Source organism: Bufo bufo, chromosome 3, assembly GCF_905171765.1.
Source record: "Bufo bufo chromosome 3, aBufBuf1.1, whole genome shotgun sequence".
Classification (NCBI taxonomy): domain Eukaryota; kingdom Metazoa; phylum Chordata; class Amphibia; order Anura; family Bufonidae; genus Bufo; species Bufo bufo.
Genome location: NC_053391.1, coordinates 23,061,629 through 23,077,005, shown reverse-complemented (window position 1 = coordinate 23,077,005; position 15,377 = coordinate 23,061,629). Strand labels below are relative to the sequence as shown.

The following is a 15,377-nucleotide window of genomic DNA, read 5'->3' as shown; positions in this document are numbered from 1 at the left end:
TCGCAGCAGAGGCAGCACGAGCCGGCACATCGAATACCTTCCGAAGAGAAGCAACAAAACCGGAAAACTCGGCAACCACCGGATTGTTGTTCTCCCATAAAGGGCTGGCCCAGGCCAAGGCCTTGTCCGAGAGCAGCGAGATCAAGAAGCCCACCTTTGATCTCTCAGTAGGAAAGGCATGTGGCAGCAACTCGAAATAAATGCCCACCTGGTTAAGGAAACCTCGGCACTGAGTTGGCTCTCCCCCAAAGCGCTGTGGAAGAGGGGCAGAACCGGTCATACCCCGAAACACCGCAGGCGCAACAACAGGTGTCGGGGTAGACTCTGGCGCAACAACCGGAGCGGCAGTAGGAGCGACAACCGACCCATCGGCAACGGGAGCGAAATGAGCCGTGCGTTCAAGCAGGGTTAGCAACGCCACAGCGAACCGACCCAACAGGTGATCCTGCTGATCAAGTCTGGCAACCAGCATGGGTAGCGAGGATGGCCCTGTACCGTCAGAATTCATGGCTTGGTCCTAATGTCACGGAACCATGAACCAGACGTACAACAAGAGATAAGTGAAAATAAGAAGGCTTTATTGAAAATAAAGCTGTAAAGCAAAAGTCCAAACGGATGGTGAAACCGAAGCAGAGAGAGGCCAGGGGTCAGGAACCAGAAGGGTAGTCAGACGAAGCCAGGATCAGGAACCAGCAGGGTAGTCAGACGAAGCCAGGATCAGGAACCAGCAGGGTAGACAGACGAAGCCAGGATCAGGAACCAGAAGCAGCAGCAGTCTTAGAAGCATGTGAACACAGGAGGACCAAGCAAGGAACTGAAGCCACAGACCTCCTATATATATATGAGCTAGGCATCCAGCTCCTCCCAGTGGGAAGGAGGAGCCGCAGGGTGGAAGGCTACAAGAAACCCAGAAACCAAGATGGCCGCCAGCACATGTCAAACGAAGGAGAACAGCAAGAAGGTAAGACCATGACATCATGGCAGAGAATCAAGCTTCATGGCATAGCAGAGAATCAGGCTTCACGTCACCCACCATTGGAACAGGCCACTGTCAGATATTTTTAGGCCCCGGCACACAGACAGAGGAGCAGAGATTCAGGCTTCATGTCATAGCAGAGAATCAGGCTTCAAGTCATAGCAGAGAATCAGGCTTCATGTCACCCAACACTGGAACAGGCCATTGTCAGATATTTTTAGGCCCCGGCACCCAGACAGAGGAGAAAGGTCCCATAGTAGAGAATCAGGCTTCATGTCATAGCAGAGAATCATGCTTCATGTCACCCAACACTGGAACAGGCCACTGTCAGATATTTTTAGGAACAGGCCATTGTCAGATATTTAGGCCCCGGCACCCAGACAGAGGAGAGAGGTCCCATTGCAGAGAATCAGGCAATGTCACCCAACACTGGAACAGGCCACTGTCAGATATTTTTAGGAACAGGCCATTGTCAGATATTTAGACCCCGGCACCCAGACAGAGGAGAGAGGTCCCATTGCAGAGAATCAGGCAATGTCACCCAACACTGGAACAGGCCACTGTCAGATATTTTTAGGCCCCGGCACCCAGACAGAGGAGAGAGGTCCCATTGCAGAGAATCAGGCTTCACGTCACCCACCATTGGAACAGGCCACTGTCAGATATTTTTAGGACCCGGCACACAGACAGAGGAGCAGAGATTCAGGCTTCATGTCATAGCAGAGAATCAGGCTTCATGTCACCCAACACTGGAACAGGACACTGTCAGATATTTTTAGGCCCCGGCACCCAGACAGAGGAGAGGTTCATTCAACTTTGGGTTGCCTCGCAATATAATGGTAAAATGAAAATAAAAAAAGGATTGAATGAGGAAGTGCCCTGGAGTACAATAATATATGGTTATGGGGAGGTAGTTATAAATGTCTAATCTGCAGAAGGGATGGACAGGTCCTGTGGGATCCATGCTTGGTTAATTTTTATGAACGTCAGCTTGTCCACATTGGCTGTAGACAGGCGGATGCATTTGTCTGTAATGACGCCCCCTGCCGTGCTGAATACACGTTCAGACAAAACGCTGGCCCCTGGGCAGGCCAGCACCTCCAAGGCATAAAAGGCTAGCTCTGGCCACGTGGACAATTTGGAGACCCAGAAGTTGAATAGGGCCGAACCATCAGTCAGTATGTGGAGGGGTGTGCACACGTACTGTTCCACCATGTTAGTGAAATGTTGCCTCCTGCTAACACGTTCCGTATCAGGTGGTGGTGCACTTAGCTGTGGCGTGGTGACAAAACTTTTCCACATCTCTGCCATGCTAACCCTGCCCTCAGAGGAGCTGGCCGTGACACAGCTGCGTTGGCGACCTCTTGCTCCTCCTCTGCCTTCGCCTTGGGCTTCCACTTGTTCCCCTGTGACATTTGGGAATGCTCTCAGTAGCGCGTCTACCAATGTGCGCTTGTACTCGCGCATCTTCCCATCACGCTCCAGTGCAGGAAGTAAGGTGGGCACATTGTCTTTGTACCGGGGATCCAGCAGGGTGGCAACCCAGTAGTCCGCACACGATAAAATGTGGGCAACTCTGCTGTCGTTGCGCAGGCACTGCAGCATGTAGTCGCTCATGTGTGCCAGGCTGCCCAGAGGTAAGGACAAGCTGTCCTCTGTGGGAGGCATATCGTCATCGTCCTGCGTTTCCCCCCAGCCACGCACCAGTGATGGGCCCGAGCTGCGTTGGGTGCCACCCCGCTGTGAACATGCTTCATCCTCATCCTCCTCCACCTCCTCCTCATCCTCGTCCTCCTTGTCCTCCAGTAGTGGGCCCCGTCTGGCCACATTTGTACTTGGCCTCTGCTGTTGCAAAAAACCTCCCTCTGAGTCACTTCGAATAGACTGGCCTGAAAGTGCTAAAAATGACCCCTCTTCCTCCTCCTTCTCCTGGGCCACCTCCTCTTCCATCATCGCCCTAAGCGTTTTCTCAAGGAGACATAGAAGTGGTATTGTAACGCTGATAACGGCGTCATCGCCACTGGCCATGTTGGTGGAGTACTCGAAACAGCGCAACAGGGCACACAGGTCTCGCATGGAGGCCCAGTCATTGGTGGTGAAGTGGTGCTGTTCCGCAGTGCGACTGACCCGTGCGTGCTGCAGCTGAAACTCCACTATTGCCTGCTGCTGCTCACACAGTCTGTCCAGCATGTGCAAGGTGGAGTTCCACCTGGTGGGCACGTCGCATATGAGGCGGTGAGCGGGGAGGCCGAAGTTACGCTGTAGCGCAGACAGGCGAGCAGCGGCAGGATGTGAACGCCAGAAGCGCGCACAGACGGCCCGCACTTTATGCAGCAGCTCTGACATGTCAGGGTAGTTGTGAATGAACTTCTGCACCACCAAATTCAGCACATACGCCAGGCAAGGGATGTGCGTCAAACCGGCTAGTCCCAGAGCTGCAACGAGATTTTGCCCATTATCGCACACCACCAGGCCGGGCTTGAGGCTCACCGGCAGCAACCACTCGTCGGTCTGTTGTTCTATACCCCGCCACAACTCCTGTGCGGTGTTGGGCCTGTCCCCCAAACATATGAGTTTCAGAACGGCCTGCTGATGTTTACCCCGGGCTGTGCTGAAGTTGGTGGTAAAGGTGTGTGGCTGACTGGATGAGCAGGTGGAAGAAGAGGAGGAGGAAGCCGAGTAGGAGGAGGAGGCAACAGGAGGCAAAGAATGTTGCCCTGCGATCCTTGGCGGCGGAAGGACGTGCGCCAAACAGCTCTCCGCCTGGGGCCCAGCCGCCACTACATTTACCCAGTGTGCAGTTAGGGAGATATAGCGTCCCTGGCCGTGCTTACTGGTCCACGTATCTGTGGTTAGTTGGACCTTGCCACAGATGGCGTTGCGCAGTGCACACTTGATTTTATCGGATACTTGGTTGTGCAGGGAAGGCACGGCTCTCTTGGAGAAGTAGTGGCGGCTGGGAACAACATACTGTGGGACAGCAAGCGACATGAGCTGTTTGAAGCTGTCTGTGTCCACCAGCCTGAATGACAGCATTTCATAGGCCAGTAGTTTAGAAATGCTGGCATTCAGGGCCAGGGAAGATGGAGAGAAGTTTGTGAGATGGAGAGCTGAACGCTGCTGTGTGACATGGTTGAGATGCTTGGTGACGGAGATGGTGGTGTTGGTGGTACATCCTCTGTTTGCTGGGCGGCAGGTGCCAACGTTCCTCCAGAGGCGGAGAAAGAGGCCGAGGCGGCAGCAGCAGAAGAGGTAGCAGGGGGAGCCTGAGTGAGTTCCTTGTTTTTAAGGTGTTTACTCCACTGCAGTTCATGCTTTGCATGCAGGTGCCTGGTCATGCAGGTTGTGCTAAGGTTCAGAACGTTAATGCCTCGCTTCAGGCTCTGATGGCACAGCGTGCAAACCACTCGGGTCTTGTCGTCAGCACATTGTTTGAAGAACTGCCACGCCAGGGAACTCCTTGAAGCTGCCTTTGGGGTGCTCGGTCCCAGATGGCAGTGGGTGTTCTGCTTTTGCCCACTGCTCCCTCTTTTGCAACGCTGTTGGCTCGGTCTCACCACTGCCTCTTTCTCCGAATTCTGAAAGTCAGTGGCACGACCTTCATTCCATGTGGGGTCTAGGACCTCATCATCCCCTGCATCGTCTTCCACCCAGTCTTGATCCCTGACCTCCTGTTCAGTCTGCACACTGCAGAAAGACGCAGCAGTTGGCACCTGTGTTTCGTCATCAGAGACGTGCTGAGGTGGTATTCCCATGTCCTCATTGTTGTGCGTCAGTGCATTCTATGTCTTCCACTGCTGGGGAAGGGCTAGGTGGATGCCCTTGGGAAACCCTGCCAGCAGAGTCTTCAAACAGCGTAAGAGACTGCTGCATAACTTGAGGCTCAGACAGTTTCCCTGATATGCATGGGGGTGATGTGACAGACTGATGGGCTTGGTTTTAATGCGCCATCTGTGCGCTTTCTGCAGAAGACTAGGTGGGAGATAATGTGAACGTGCTGGATCCACTGTCGGCCACCCAATTGACTAATGCCTGTACCTGCTCAGGCCTTACCATCCTTAGAAGGGCATTGGGCCCCACCAAATATCGCTGTAAATTCTGGCGGCTACTGGGACCTGAGGTAGTTGCTTCACTAGGACGTGTGGCTGTCGCGGAACGGCCACGTCCTCTCCCAGCACCAGAGGGTCCACTAACACCACCACGACCATGTCCGCATCCGCGTCCCTTACTAGATGTTTTCCTCATTGTTACCGTTCACCACAATAAGAAAAAAATTATTTGGCCCAATGTATTGAATTCAAATTCAGGCCTTTTTTTACAGGCACCTAACACTATCTGGCTATCTACACTGCTCAAAAAAATAAAGGGAACACTTAAACAACACAATGTAACTCCAAGTCAATCACGCTTCTGTGAAATCAAACTGTTCACTTAGGAAGCACACTGAGTGACAATCAATTTTTACATGCTGTTGTGCAAATGGGATAGACAACAGGTGGAAATTATAGGCAATTAGCAAGACACCCCCAATAAAAGAGTAGTTCTGCAGGTGGTGATCCCAGACCACTTCTCAGTTCCTATGCTTCCTGGCTGATGTTTTGGTCACTTTTGAATGCTGGCGGTGCTTTCACGCTAGTGATAGCATGAGACGGAGTCTACAACCCACACAAGTGGCTCAGGTAGTGCAGCTTATCCAGGATGGCACATCAATGCGAGCTGTGGCAAGAAGGTTTGCTGTGTCTGTCAGCGTAGTGTCCAGAGCATGGAGGCGCTACCAGGAGACAGGCCAGTACATCAGGAGACGTGGAGGAGGCCGTAGGAGGGCAACAACCCAGCAGCAGGACCGCTACCTCCGCCTTTGTGCAAGGAGGAACAGGAGGAGCACTGCCAGAGCCCTGCAAAATGATCTCCAGCAGTCCATAAATGTGCATGTCTCTTCTCAAACGGTCAGAAACAGACTCCATGAGGGTGATATGAGGGCCCGACGTCCACAGGTGGGGGTTGTGTTTACAGGCCAACACCATGCAGGACGTTTGGCACTTGCCAGAGAACACCAAGATTGGCAAATTCGCCACTGGCGCCCTGTGCTCTTCACAGATGAAAGCAGGTTCACACTGAGCACATGTGACAGACGTGACAGAGTCTGGAGACGCCGTGGAAAACGTTCTGCTGCCTGCAACATCCTCCAGCATGACCGGTTTGGCATTGGGTCAGTAATGGTGTGGGGTGGCATTTCTTTAGAGGGCCTCACAGCCCTCCATGTGCTCGCCAGAGGTAGCCTGACTGCCATTAGGTACCGAGATGAGATCCTCAGACCCCTTGTGAGACCATATGCTGGTGCGGTTGGCCCTGGGTTCCTCCTAATGCAAGACAATGCTGGACCTCATGTGTCTGGAGTGTGTGAGCAGTTCCTGCAAGACGAAGGCATTGATGCTATGGACTGGCCCGCCCGTTCCCCAGACCTGAATCCAATTGAGCACATCTGGGACATCACGTCTCGCTCTATCCACCAACAGACTGTCCAGGAGTTGGCAGATGCTTTAGTCCCGGTCCCATGTTTCTATGGGAGGAGATCCCTCAGGAGACCGTCCGCCACCTCATCAGGAGCAAGCACAGGCGTTGTAGGGAGGTCATACAGGCACGTGGAGGCCACACACACTACTGAGCCTCATTTTGACTTGTTTTAAGGACATTACATCAAAGTTGGATCAGCCTGTAGTGTGTTTTTCCACTTTAATTTTGAGTGTGACTCCAAATCCAGACCTCCATGGGTTAAAAAAATTTGATTTCCATTTTTTTTATTTTTGTGTGATTTTGTTGTCAGCACATTCAACTATGTAAAGAACAAAGTATTTCAGAAGAATATTTAATTAACTCAGATCTAGAATGTGTTATTTTTGTGTTCCCTTTATTTTTTTGAGCAGTGTATTTAGGTACCGTATTACACTAATACAGGCACAGCAGTAACAACAGATTTAGCTGAATATAAATTGTAGGCCTATTATTTAGGCGCTGAATGACAGGTATACGTTTACGGACAGAATTAGACTTGGAAATGCACGGTAGCGTGTGAAGTTATTGAGGATGACCCTATCAGCACCTTCAATGTAATATACCCTTTTATGGATAGATTTAAACTTGGCCTGATACAGCAGAAACCACTGACTTAGGGAATTGCTAAGTTGGGAATTGTATTTCAACCCAGAACAAAAATATATCCTTTGCCAGACAGCAGACAGTATTACAAATGGCTAGCCACAACTGAAAGACCAGATTTAGGGTACTGCTATTTTGGCAATTGTATTTCACCCCTCAATAAAATAGCAAGCACAACCAAGCACCTGATGTAGGATATAGCAAAAAAATAAAAACAACACACTATTGATGGTTAAATGTATTTGGTGGCAGCTTGTGCTGGCGCACCACAAGACACAAAATGGCCGCCGATCACCCCAGAAAAAAGTGACAGAAAAACGCTCTGGGCAGCCTAAAAACAGTGAGCAATTAAATAGCAGAGGTTGACGACGGTGACCACTAAAGTGTTGCGGCTACATATAGGGTCTACCAAATATACATGTGACTTGGATGAGCTCACCAAATAAGAAGCAAAAAACTGAAAAAACTGAAGCTCATAAACATCCAATTTATGAAAAAATACTTTATTATTACATATTAAATAATGTATATAGTACCATTAAAAAAACCAGGAAAAACACCATCCTGGCATAATGCAGACCACTAAATCCAAGTAAAGTGCATACAGTCAGAAACTTCATCAGTTGCATTATATGATAATGGATTTTAACGGTGAGCCCACAAAGATAAATGACATTAAAGAACAGCAAATGGCAACAGACGAAGGCACGCCGAAACGTGCGTCAGAGTAACGCCTTCCCGGCACTCAGACCCTATTATCTTTAGGTGAGTCTCTTGCATTTACGTACTGTGTAGAGTATTAGTCTGTTTGTAGGACCCCAGGATTTATTGTGATTTAGATGGCATATACTCTAGCCACCAGGTGTTTACACCATAGGGTGTCTTTCATGAGGACTTTTACAGTCTCTGGCTGTATTGCCATTTGCTGTTTTTTCATGTAATTTATTTTTGTGGGCTCACCTTTAATCCATTATCATATAATGCAACTGATGAATTTTATGCACTTTACTTGGATTTATTGGTCTGTATTATGCCGGGGTGGTGTTTTTCCTGTTCCCCACCCTAATTTTTAATGATACTATATACATTATTTAATATGTAATAATGAAGTATTTTTTCATAAATTGGATGTTTATGAGCTTCAGTTTTTAGATTCTTATTATGACGTACAGTTACATCATAATAAGCAAAGGGGATAAAAGCCCAGACAACCCCTTTAATTTACAGCCAAAGAATTTCCCACATTTTGTATATTAAATAGGCTTCTCTCCTTTGAGAATTCTCAGGTGTCTCACAAAACTTGATTTCTCACTAAAGCACTTTCCACATTCAGTGCATCAAAATAGCTTCTCTCCTGTGTGAGTTTTCTGATGCCGAATAAGATGTGATTTCTTACTCAAACACTTTTCACATTCGGGACATGAAAATCCCTTCTCTCCTGTGTGAATTTTCTGATGTTGCACAAGACTTGATTTCCGACTAAAACACTTCCCACATTCAGAACATGAAAATCCCTTCTCTCCTGTGTGAATTCTCTGATGTTTCACAAGACTTGATTTCCGACTAAAACACTTCCCACATTCAGAACATGAAAATCCCTTCTCTCCTGTGTGAATTCTCTGATGTTTCACAAGACTTGATTTCAGACTAAAACACTTCCCACATTCAGAACACGAAAAGTCCTTCTCTCCTGTGTGAATTCTCTGATGTTGCACAAGAAATGTTTTTTGTCTGAAGCATTTCTCACATTCAGGACATGGAAATGGCTTCTCTCCCGTGTGAATTCTCTGATGTTGCACAAGATTTGATTTATCACTAAAACATTTCACACATTCTGAACATGAATATGGCTGCTCCCCAGTATGAGTTCTTAGGTGTATCTTAAGATAATCTTGACTCTTAAAACACTTCCCACATTCCAAATATGAAAATGGCTTCTCTCCTGTGTGAGTTTTCTGATGTTCAACAAGATGTGATTTCCGACTAAAACAGTTCCCACATTCCAAACATGAAAATGGCTTCTCTCCTGTGTGAGTTTTCTGATGTTCAACAAGATGTGATTTCCGACTAAAACAGTTCCCGCATTCTGAACATGAAAATGGCTTCTCCCCTGTGTGAGTTTTCTGATGGGCAACAAGATGTGATTTCTGCCAAAAACACTTCAAACATTCTGAACATGAATATGGCTTCTCTCCTGTGTGATTTCTCTGATTTTCAGCAACACTTGATATCACATTAAAAGTTTTCTCTCTTTCAGAACATGACGGTTCATCTTTCTGAATTTCTTTGTGCACAGAAAGAATTGCATTATTTTCAAAATCTTTTCCATATTCAGAATTTGCAGACATCTCACTCAGATTATGTCCAGTTCTATTAGTGCTAATTTGGGATTGATTACCTTCTATTTCATAAGAAGGAGATAGAATTAGATGATCTTTTATCCGGTCTTCAGCTGGAGAAAGAAAAATGTTAAGATAAAGGGTTCTCTTTTTCCTCGAGTTCAGGAAATGTTTTTTACAGCACAAATTGAAGTTATTACGTGAAGTTTCGCGAGACTTCGCAAAGCAATAACTTCGGCTCAACGGAGCCAATGCTCCGTACAGTATTTGAACGACGTATTATGCGAATCGACTTCGGATGTTTCATCTGAAGTCGATTCGCTCATCCCTATACACAGAATTTACCGCAGCCAGTACGCCAGAGCAACCAATGTGAGGAAACATGGCAACTCGTGTCACAGTAAACCACACGATGACACTACCATTATAAATAATGAGCGGAATCTGGTAATACAATTATTATAATAATATGTCAGTATTCTCTATCATTTTATTTAATTAATTGTGGGAGATGAGGAGTTACAGATTGGTACATGGATCCCAACAGCCCCTAGAGACTGGCACATGGACCCAGGTGTAGAAATGAGGCTTTGACACATTTTTCTTATAGGAAAATCACTAGAATCGGTTTTCTGATTTGCATTGTTTCTGTATGACATTTTATACCAGATAGGTCTAGTGCCAGGAATATGATGGAAAATAAATGAATTATTAATAATAGCAACAATAATCACCATGATGCTCTTTTAACCATTTACTTTTCTCCTCCTTTTAATATAGTTCCAAACTAGAAGATTGTCCTCCAGTCGCTCATTTTTATAATAATGAATTTATTCAAGTCATAAGGACACAAAAAAGCTTTAAAAGACATTCTGGACGGCTTTATGACACTTCTAAGCTTATGTGTAATAGATGACTGTGGGGTGATATTTACTATATACTGTACTGACTGCTTTCTGTATAGAGACCTTTATTATATTATATGTACAGATAACTATAGAGGTGCTGGAAATAAAAGTATATACACAATGAAAATAACGTATCGACAAATCAGACACCAATTAAAGATTCCCCCTGTCAGTAATCTTCTTTTCTCCTATTATTGATGCTTTGGAGCGGTCCAGTGATGGCAGTCAGGATCGGTGATTGTCCGTGTTCCCGGCACAGTTACATGTATGTACCATTACATGTATGGACACTGCGTGTACAATTACTTACACACTACTGTGCGGACAATCACCAGTCACTGCTGCCATCACTGAACCTCCAGGAAAGATTTATTCCCATTGTAAGAATTTCCTCCCTCTAAGGCCTCATGCACACGACCGTTGTGTGCATCCGTGGCCGTTGTGCCGTTTTCCGCTTTTTTTTGCGGACCCATTGACTTTCAATGGGTCCGTGGAAAAATTGGAAAATGCACCGTTTTGCAGCCGCATCCGTGATCCGTGTTTCCTGTCCGTCAAAAAAATATGACCTGTTCTATTTTTTTGACGGACAACGGTTCACGGACCCATTCAAGTCAATGGGTCTGTGAAAGAACATGGATGCACACAAGATTGGCATCCGCGTCCGTGATCGTAAGTTACTTTCATGCAGACGGATCCGAAGATCCGTCTGCATAAAAGCTTTTTCAGAGATGAGTTTTCACTTCGTGAAAACTCAAATCCGACAGTATATTCTAACACAGAGGCGTTCCCATAGTGATAGGGACGCTTCTAGTTAGAGTATACTACGAACTGTGTACATGACTGCCCCCTGCTGCCTGGCAGCACCCGATCTCTTACAGGGGGCTGTGATCCGCACAATTAACCCCTTTAGGTGCTGCACCTGATGGGTTAATTGTGCATATCATAGCCTCCTATAAGAGATCAGGGGCTGCCAGGCAGCAGGGGGAAGACCCCCCTCCCTCCCCAGTTTGAATATCATTGGTGGCCAGTGTGCGGCCCCCGCCCCCCTTATTGTAATATCATTGGTGGCCAGTGTGCGGCCTCCCCCAGCCACCCCCCCTCCCTCTATTGTAATATTATTGGTGGCCAGTGTGCGCATCCCCCGGCCCCCCCTCTATTGTATTAATATCATTGGTGGCCAGTTTGCGGCCTCCCCTCCCCCCCCCCGATCATTGGTGGCAACGGAGATTCTGATCGGAGTCCCAGTTTAATCGCTCTGGGGCTCCGATCGGTAACCATGGCAACCAGGATGCTACTGCAGACCTGGTTGCCATGGTTACTTAGCAATATTACAATATTAGAAGCATCATACTTACCTGCTGGCTGCTGCGCTGTCTGTGTCCGGTCGGGAGCTCCTCCTACTGGTAAGTGACAGGTCTGTGCGGCGGATTGCTTAATGATCTGTCACTTACCAGTAGGAGGAGCTCCCGGCCGGACACAGACAGCGCAGCAGCCAGCAGGTAAGTATGGGGGGGGGGCCCCCCGCCCCCTCTATTGTATTAATATCATTGGTGGCCAGCGTACGGCCTCCCCTCCCCCCTCCCCGATCATTGGTGGCAGCAGAGAGTTCCGATCGGAGTCCCAGTTTAATCGCTGGGGCTCCGATCGGTAACCATGGCAACCAAGACGCTACTGCAGTCCTGGTTGCCATGGTTACTTAGCAATATCAGAAGCATCTTACCTGCTGCGCTGTCTGTGACCGGCTGGGAGCTCCTCCTACTGGTAAGTGACAGATCATTAAGCAATGCGCCGCACAGACCTGTCACTTACCAGTAGGAGGAGCTCCCGGCCGGTCACAGACAGCGCACACTGGCCACAAATGGCCACTAATGATAATACATCATTGGTGGCCGGGGGGGGTGCACACTGGCCACCAATGATATTACAAAAGAGGCAGGGAGGGGGGGGCGCACACTGGCCACCAATGATATTCAAACTGGGGAGGGAGGGGGGTCTGCCCCCTGCTGCCTGGCAGCCCCTGATCTCTTACAGGGGGCTATGATATGCACAATTAACCCCTTCAGGTGCAGCACCTGAGGGGTTAAATGTGCGTATCACAGCCCCCTGTAAGAGATCGGGTGCTGCCAGGCAGCAGGGGGCAGTCATGTACACAGTTTGCAGTATATTCTAACTTGAAGCGTTCCCATCACCATGGGAACGCCTCTGTGTTAGAATATACTGTCGGATATGAGTTTTCACGATGTAACTCAAATCCGATGGTATATTCTAACATAGAGGCGTTCCCATGGTGATGGGGACGCTTCAAGTTAAAATATACCATCGGATTGGAGGAAATTCCGATCCTATGGTATATTAACTCCTGACTTTACATTCAAAGTCAATGGGAGACGGATCCGTTTGCAATTGCACCATATTGTGTCAATGTCAAACGGATCCGTCCACATTGACTTGCATTGTAAATCAGGACAGATCTGTTTGGCTCCGCACGGCCAGGCGGACACCAAAACGACTTTTTTTTCATGTCCGTGGATCCTCCAAAAATCAAGGAAGACCCACGGACAAAAAAAACGGTCACAGATCACGGACCAACAGAACCCCGTTTTGCAGACCGTGAAAAAATACTGTCGTGTGCATGAGGCCTTACTGGGTCTGATTCTAAGGTTCAGATCAAGAAATGGAATACAAGAAGAAGTGTAGAAAATGTGTATTGTAAAAGGTGGAAAATCAGTGTCCAGTTATGATGGAGATCTACATGGAGACATACACAAGAGACATTACAGAGACACATTGTCCTTATACACAGCACAGATTAATATATCTCATAATTCCTTCCACTTAGGCCTCTTGCACACAACCGTATGGCTTTTTCAGTATTTTGCGATCCGCAGAAAATGCAGACGACGTCCGTGTGCATTCCGTTTTTTGCAGAACAGAACAGCTGGCCCCTGATAGAACAGTACTATCCATGTCTGTTATGTGGACAATAATAGGACATGTTCTATCTTTTAACAGAATGGAAAAATTTTAATACAGAAATGGAAGGCATACGGAGTACCTTCCGTTTCTTTTTTTTTTAAATGAACATACGAAACGCAAAAAACAGAATGTAAACGAAAGAAAAAAAACGTTCGTGTGCAAGAGGCCTTACAGTCAGTTCAGTGATACTTACCAGACATGGACCCTTCACACACTCAGGACTTGATCTCCAGTCAGTGTCTTCTCCTCAGCAAGTCAGTGATCCAAGTAAATTCCCTTGGTGAATTCTAGCATTCTGAGTCATGCTTGGGTCTTTTATACCGCTTTGGTGGCTATAGCTATCTGCTCCTTCTCCTCCCCCCAGGAGATGCCAAGTCCCACCTCCATAATCAGTGAAACTTAGGATCAAGATCATCAGATCTGGCTTCCCTCATTACAATACACAATGGAAGAATAATGGTGTCTTCTCCTCATCAACCAGTTTAGCATTTTCTGGCCTCCTGAGATGGTCCTTCATTTACACATTGTATTTGCAGGGTAGAGACCTATTGTTCACACTCCTATTTAGCATCTCTAAGAGATTCCTGGGATACTCCGAGACCTTTTCATGTGAGAATCAGTGTAAACAATGAGCATTTTACATCCTGATGATACATTCCATCCAGACCTATAACTACTGGACTGTCCATCTATAATTCACATATATGAAAGTCTCTATTTAAAATGAACAAAGGTCCTATTCCTCACTGTCTTATGCAGATCATGGACGTATTGATGTTAATATGTCCACACTGTGCACAAGGACGGTATGAATGTTTTGTGGATCAGTGGTTTGCAGACCGAAAAACCGTCATGGTCGTGTGCATGGGGCCTCAGAGGGAAATACCTATGTGACAACTTTACACAAGTATTTATTGTTATTAAAGGGCATCTGTCACCCCCCAAAAGTCATTTTTTAATTTTTGGGCTAATTAAAATCCTTATAGTGCGATACAGGCTAACCACGTCAAAGGACACTAGCCTGTATCCTTCATTGAATGTGATTTCTCTAAATTTATTAAGGAATTTGGGTGTGTCTCTCACGTAAGACGCGGCCCCCGTCGCTGACGTTCTCAACAGTTTATGCAAAATGATAGCCATGGGAGCAAACACAGAGTCTGTCCCCACGACTATCGGGCGTCCAGGCGGGTTTAGCAAAATCTTAGGCAACGCGTACAGTATTGGTGTTCCCGGATGTTGATGTATGAGAAAGGAATGCAATTTCCCATCAATAAGATCATTAGCATAAGCATTATCAACCAAAATCTTAATCTTCCTTATAATCTCAAATTTTGGATCCATACTAATGGGTCTGTGCACTTCCCTATCCTGCAACTGACTCCTAATCTCTGCAACATATTTATCCGTATCCATGATGACAATCACTCCTCCCTTATCAGCCGCTTTGATGGGTAATTCCTTACACCAGCTGACAGAGAGGAGGGCATCACTTTCTTCACTGGTCAGATTGGAACCCCGTTTATCTAACATCTGTTTCCTCAACTTCATGATATCCGATCTGACCAGGGAAATATATGTGTCCACTGCCCTACGACTAAGCGGAGGCTGAAAGTCACTTGCAAGATGTAGGCCCAAGTGTAAGCATACTAAATCACTATAATGCAATGCGACCCCGGCAGTGCTGGGAGGTTAGTACAGAGCTCCTACACGATCTAGAAAAGGACGGTGATGTCCGTGCCCGGCTCCTTAGGCTACTATCACACTAGCGTTTTTTTTGCGGATCTGTCATGGATCTGCAAAAACGATTCCGTTCTGATCTGATAATACAACCGCATGCATCCATCATGAACGGATCCGGTTCTATTATATCTTCTATATCCAAGACGGATCCATCTTGAACACCGCTGAAAGTCAACAGGGAACGGATTCGTTTTGTATTGTGCCAGATTGTGTCCGAGAAAACGGATCCATCTTCATTGACTTACATTGGCTCAGTTTCGTCAAGCAGCGTTTTGGTGTCCG

General features: G+C 47.0%; 1 protein-coding gene across 1 annotated transcript in view; it reads right to left on the bottom strand.

The window, feature by feature from the left end:
• LOC120993581 (gastrula zinc finger protein XlCGF17.1-like) overlaps positions 1-14,903 on the bottom strand; it is a 33,671-nt gene extending 18,768 nt beyond the window's left edge. The window contains exon 1 of the mRNA XM_040422055.1: positions 14,439-14,903. Coding sequence (XP_040277989.1) covers positions 14,439-14,903 — 465 coding nt within the window. The remainder of the gene's footprint in view (positions 1-14,438) is intronic.
• Positions 14,904-15,377: the final 474 nt, after the last annotated feature.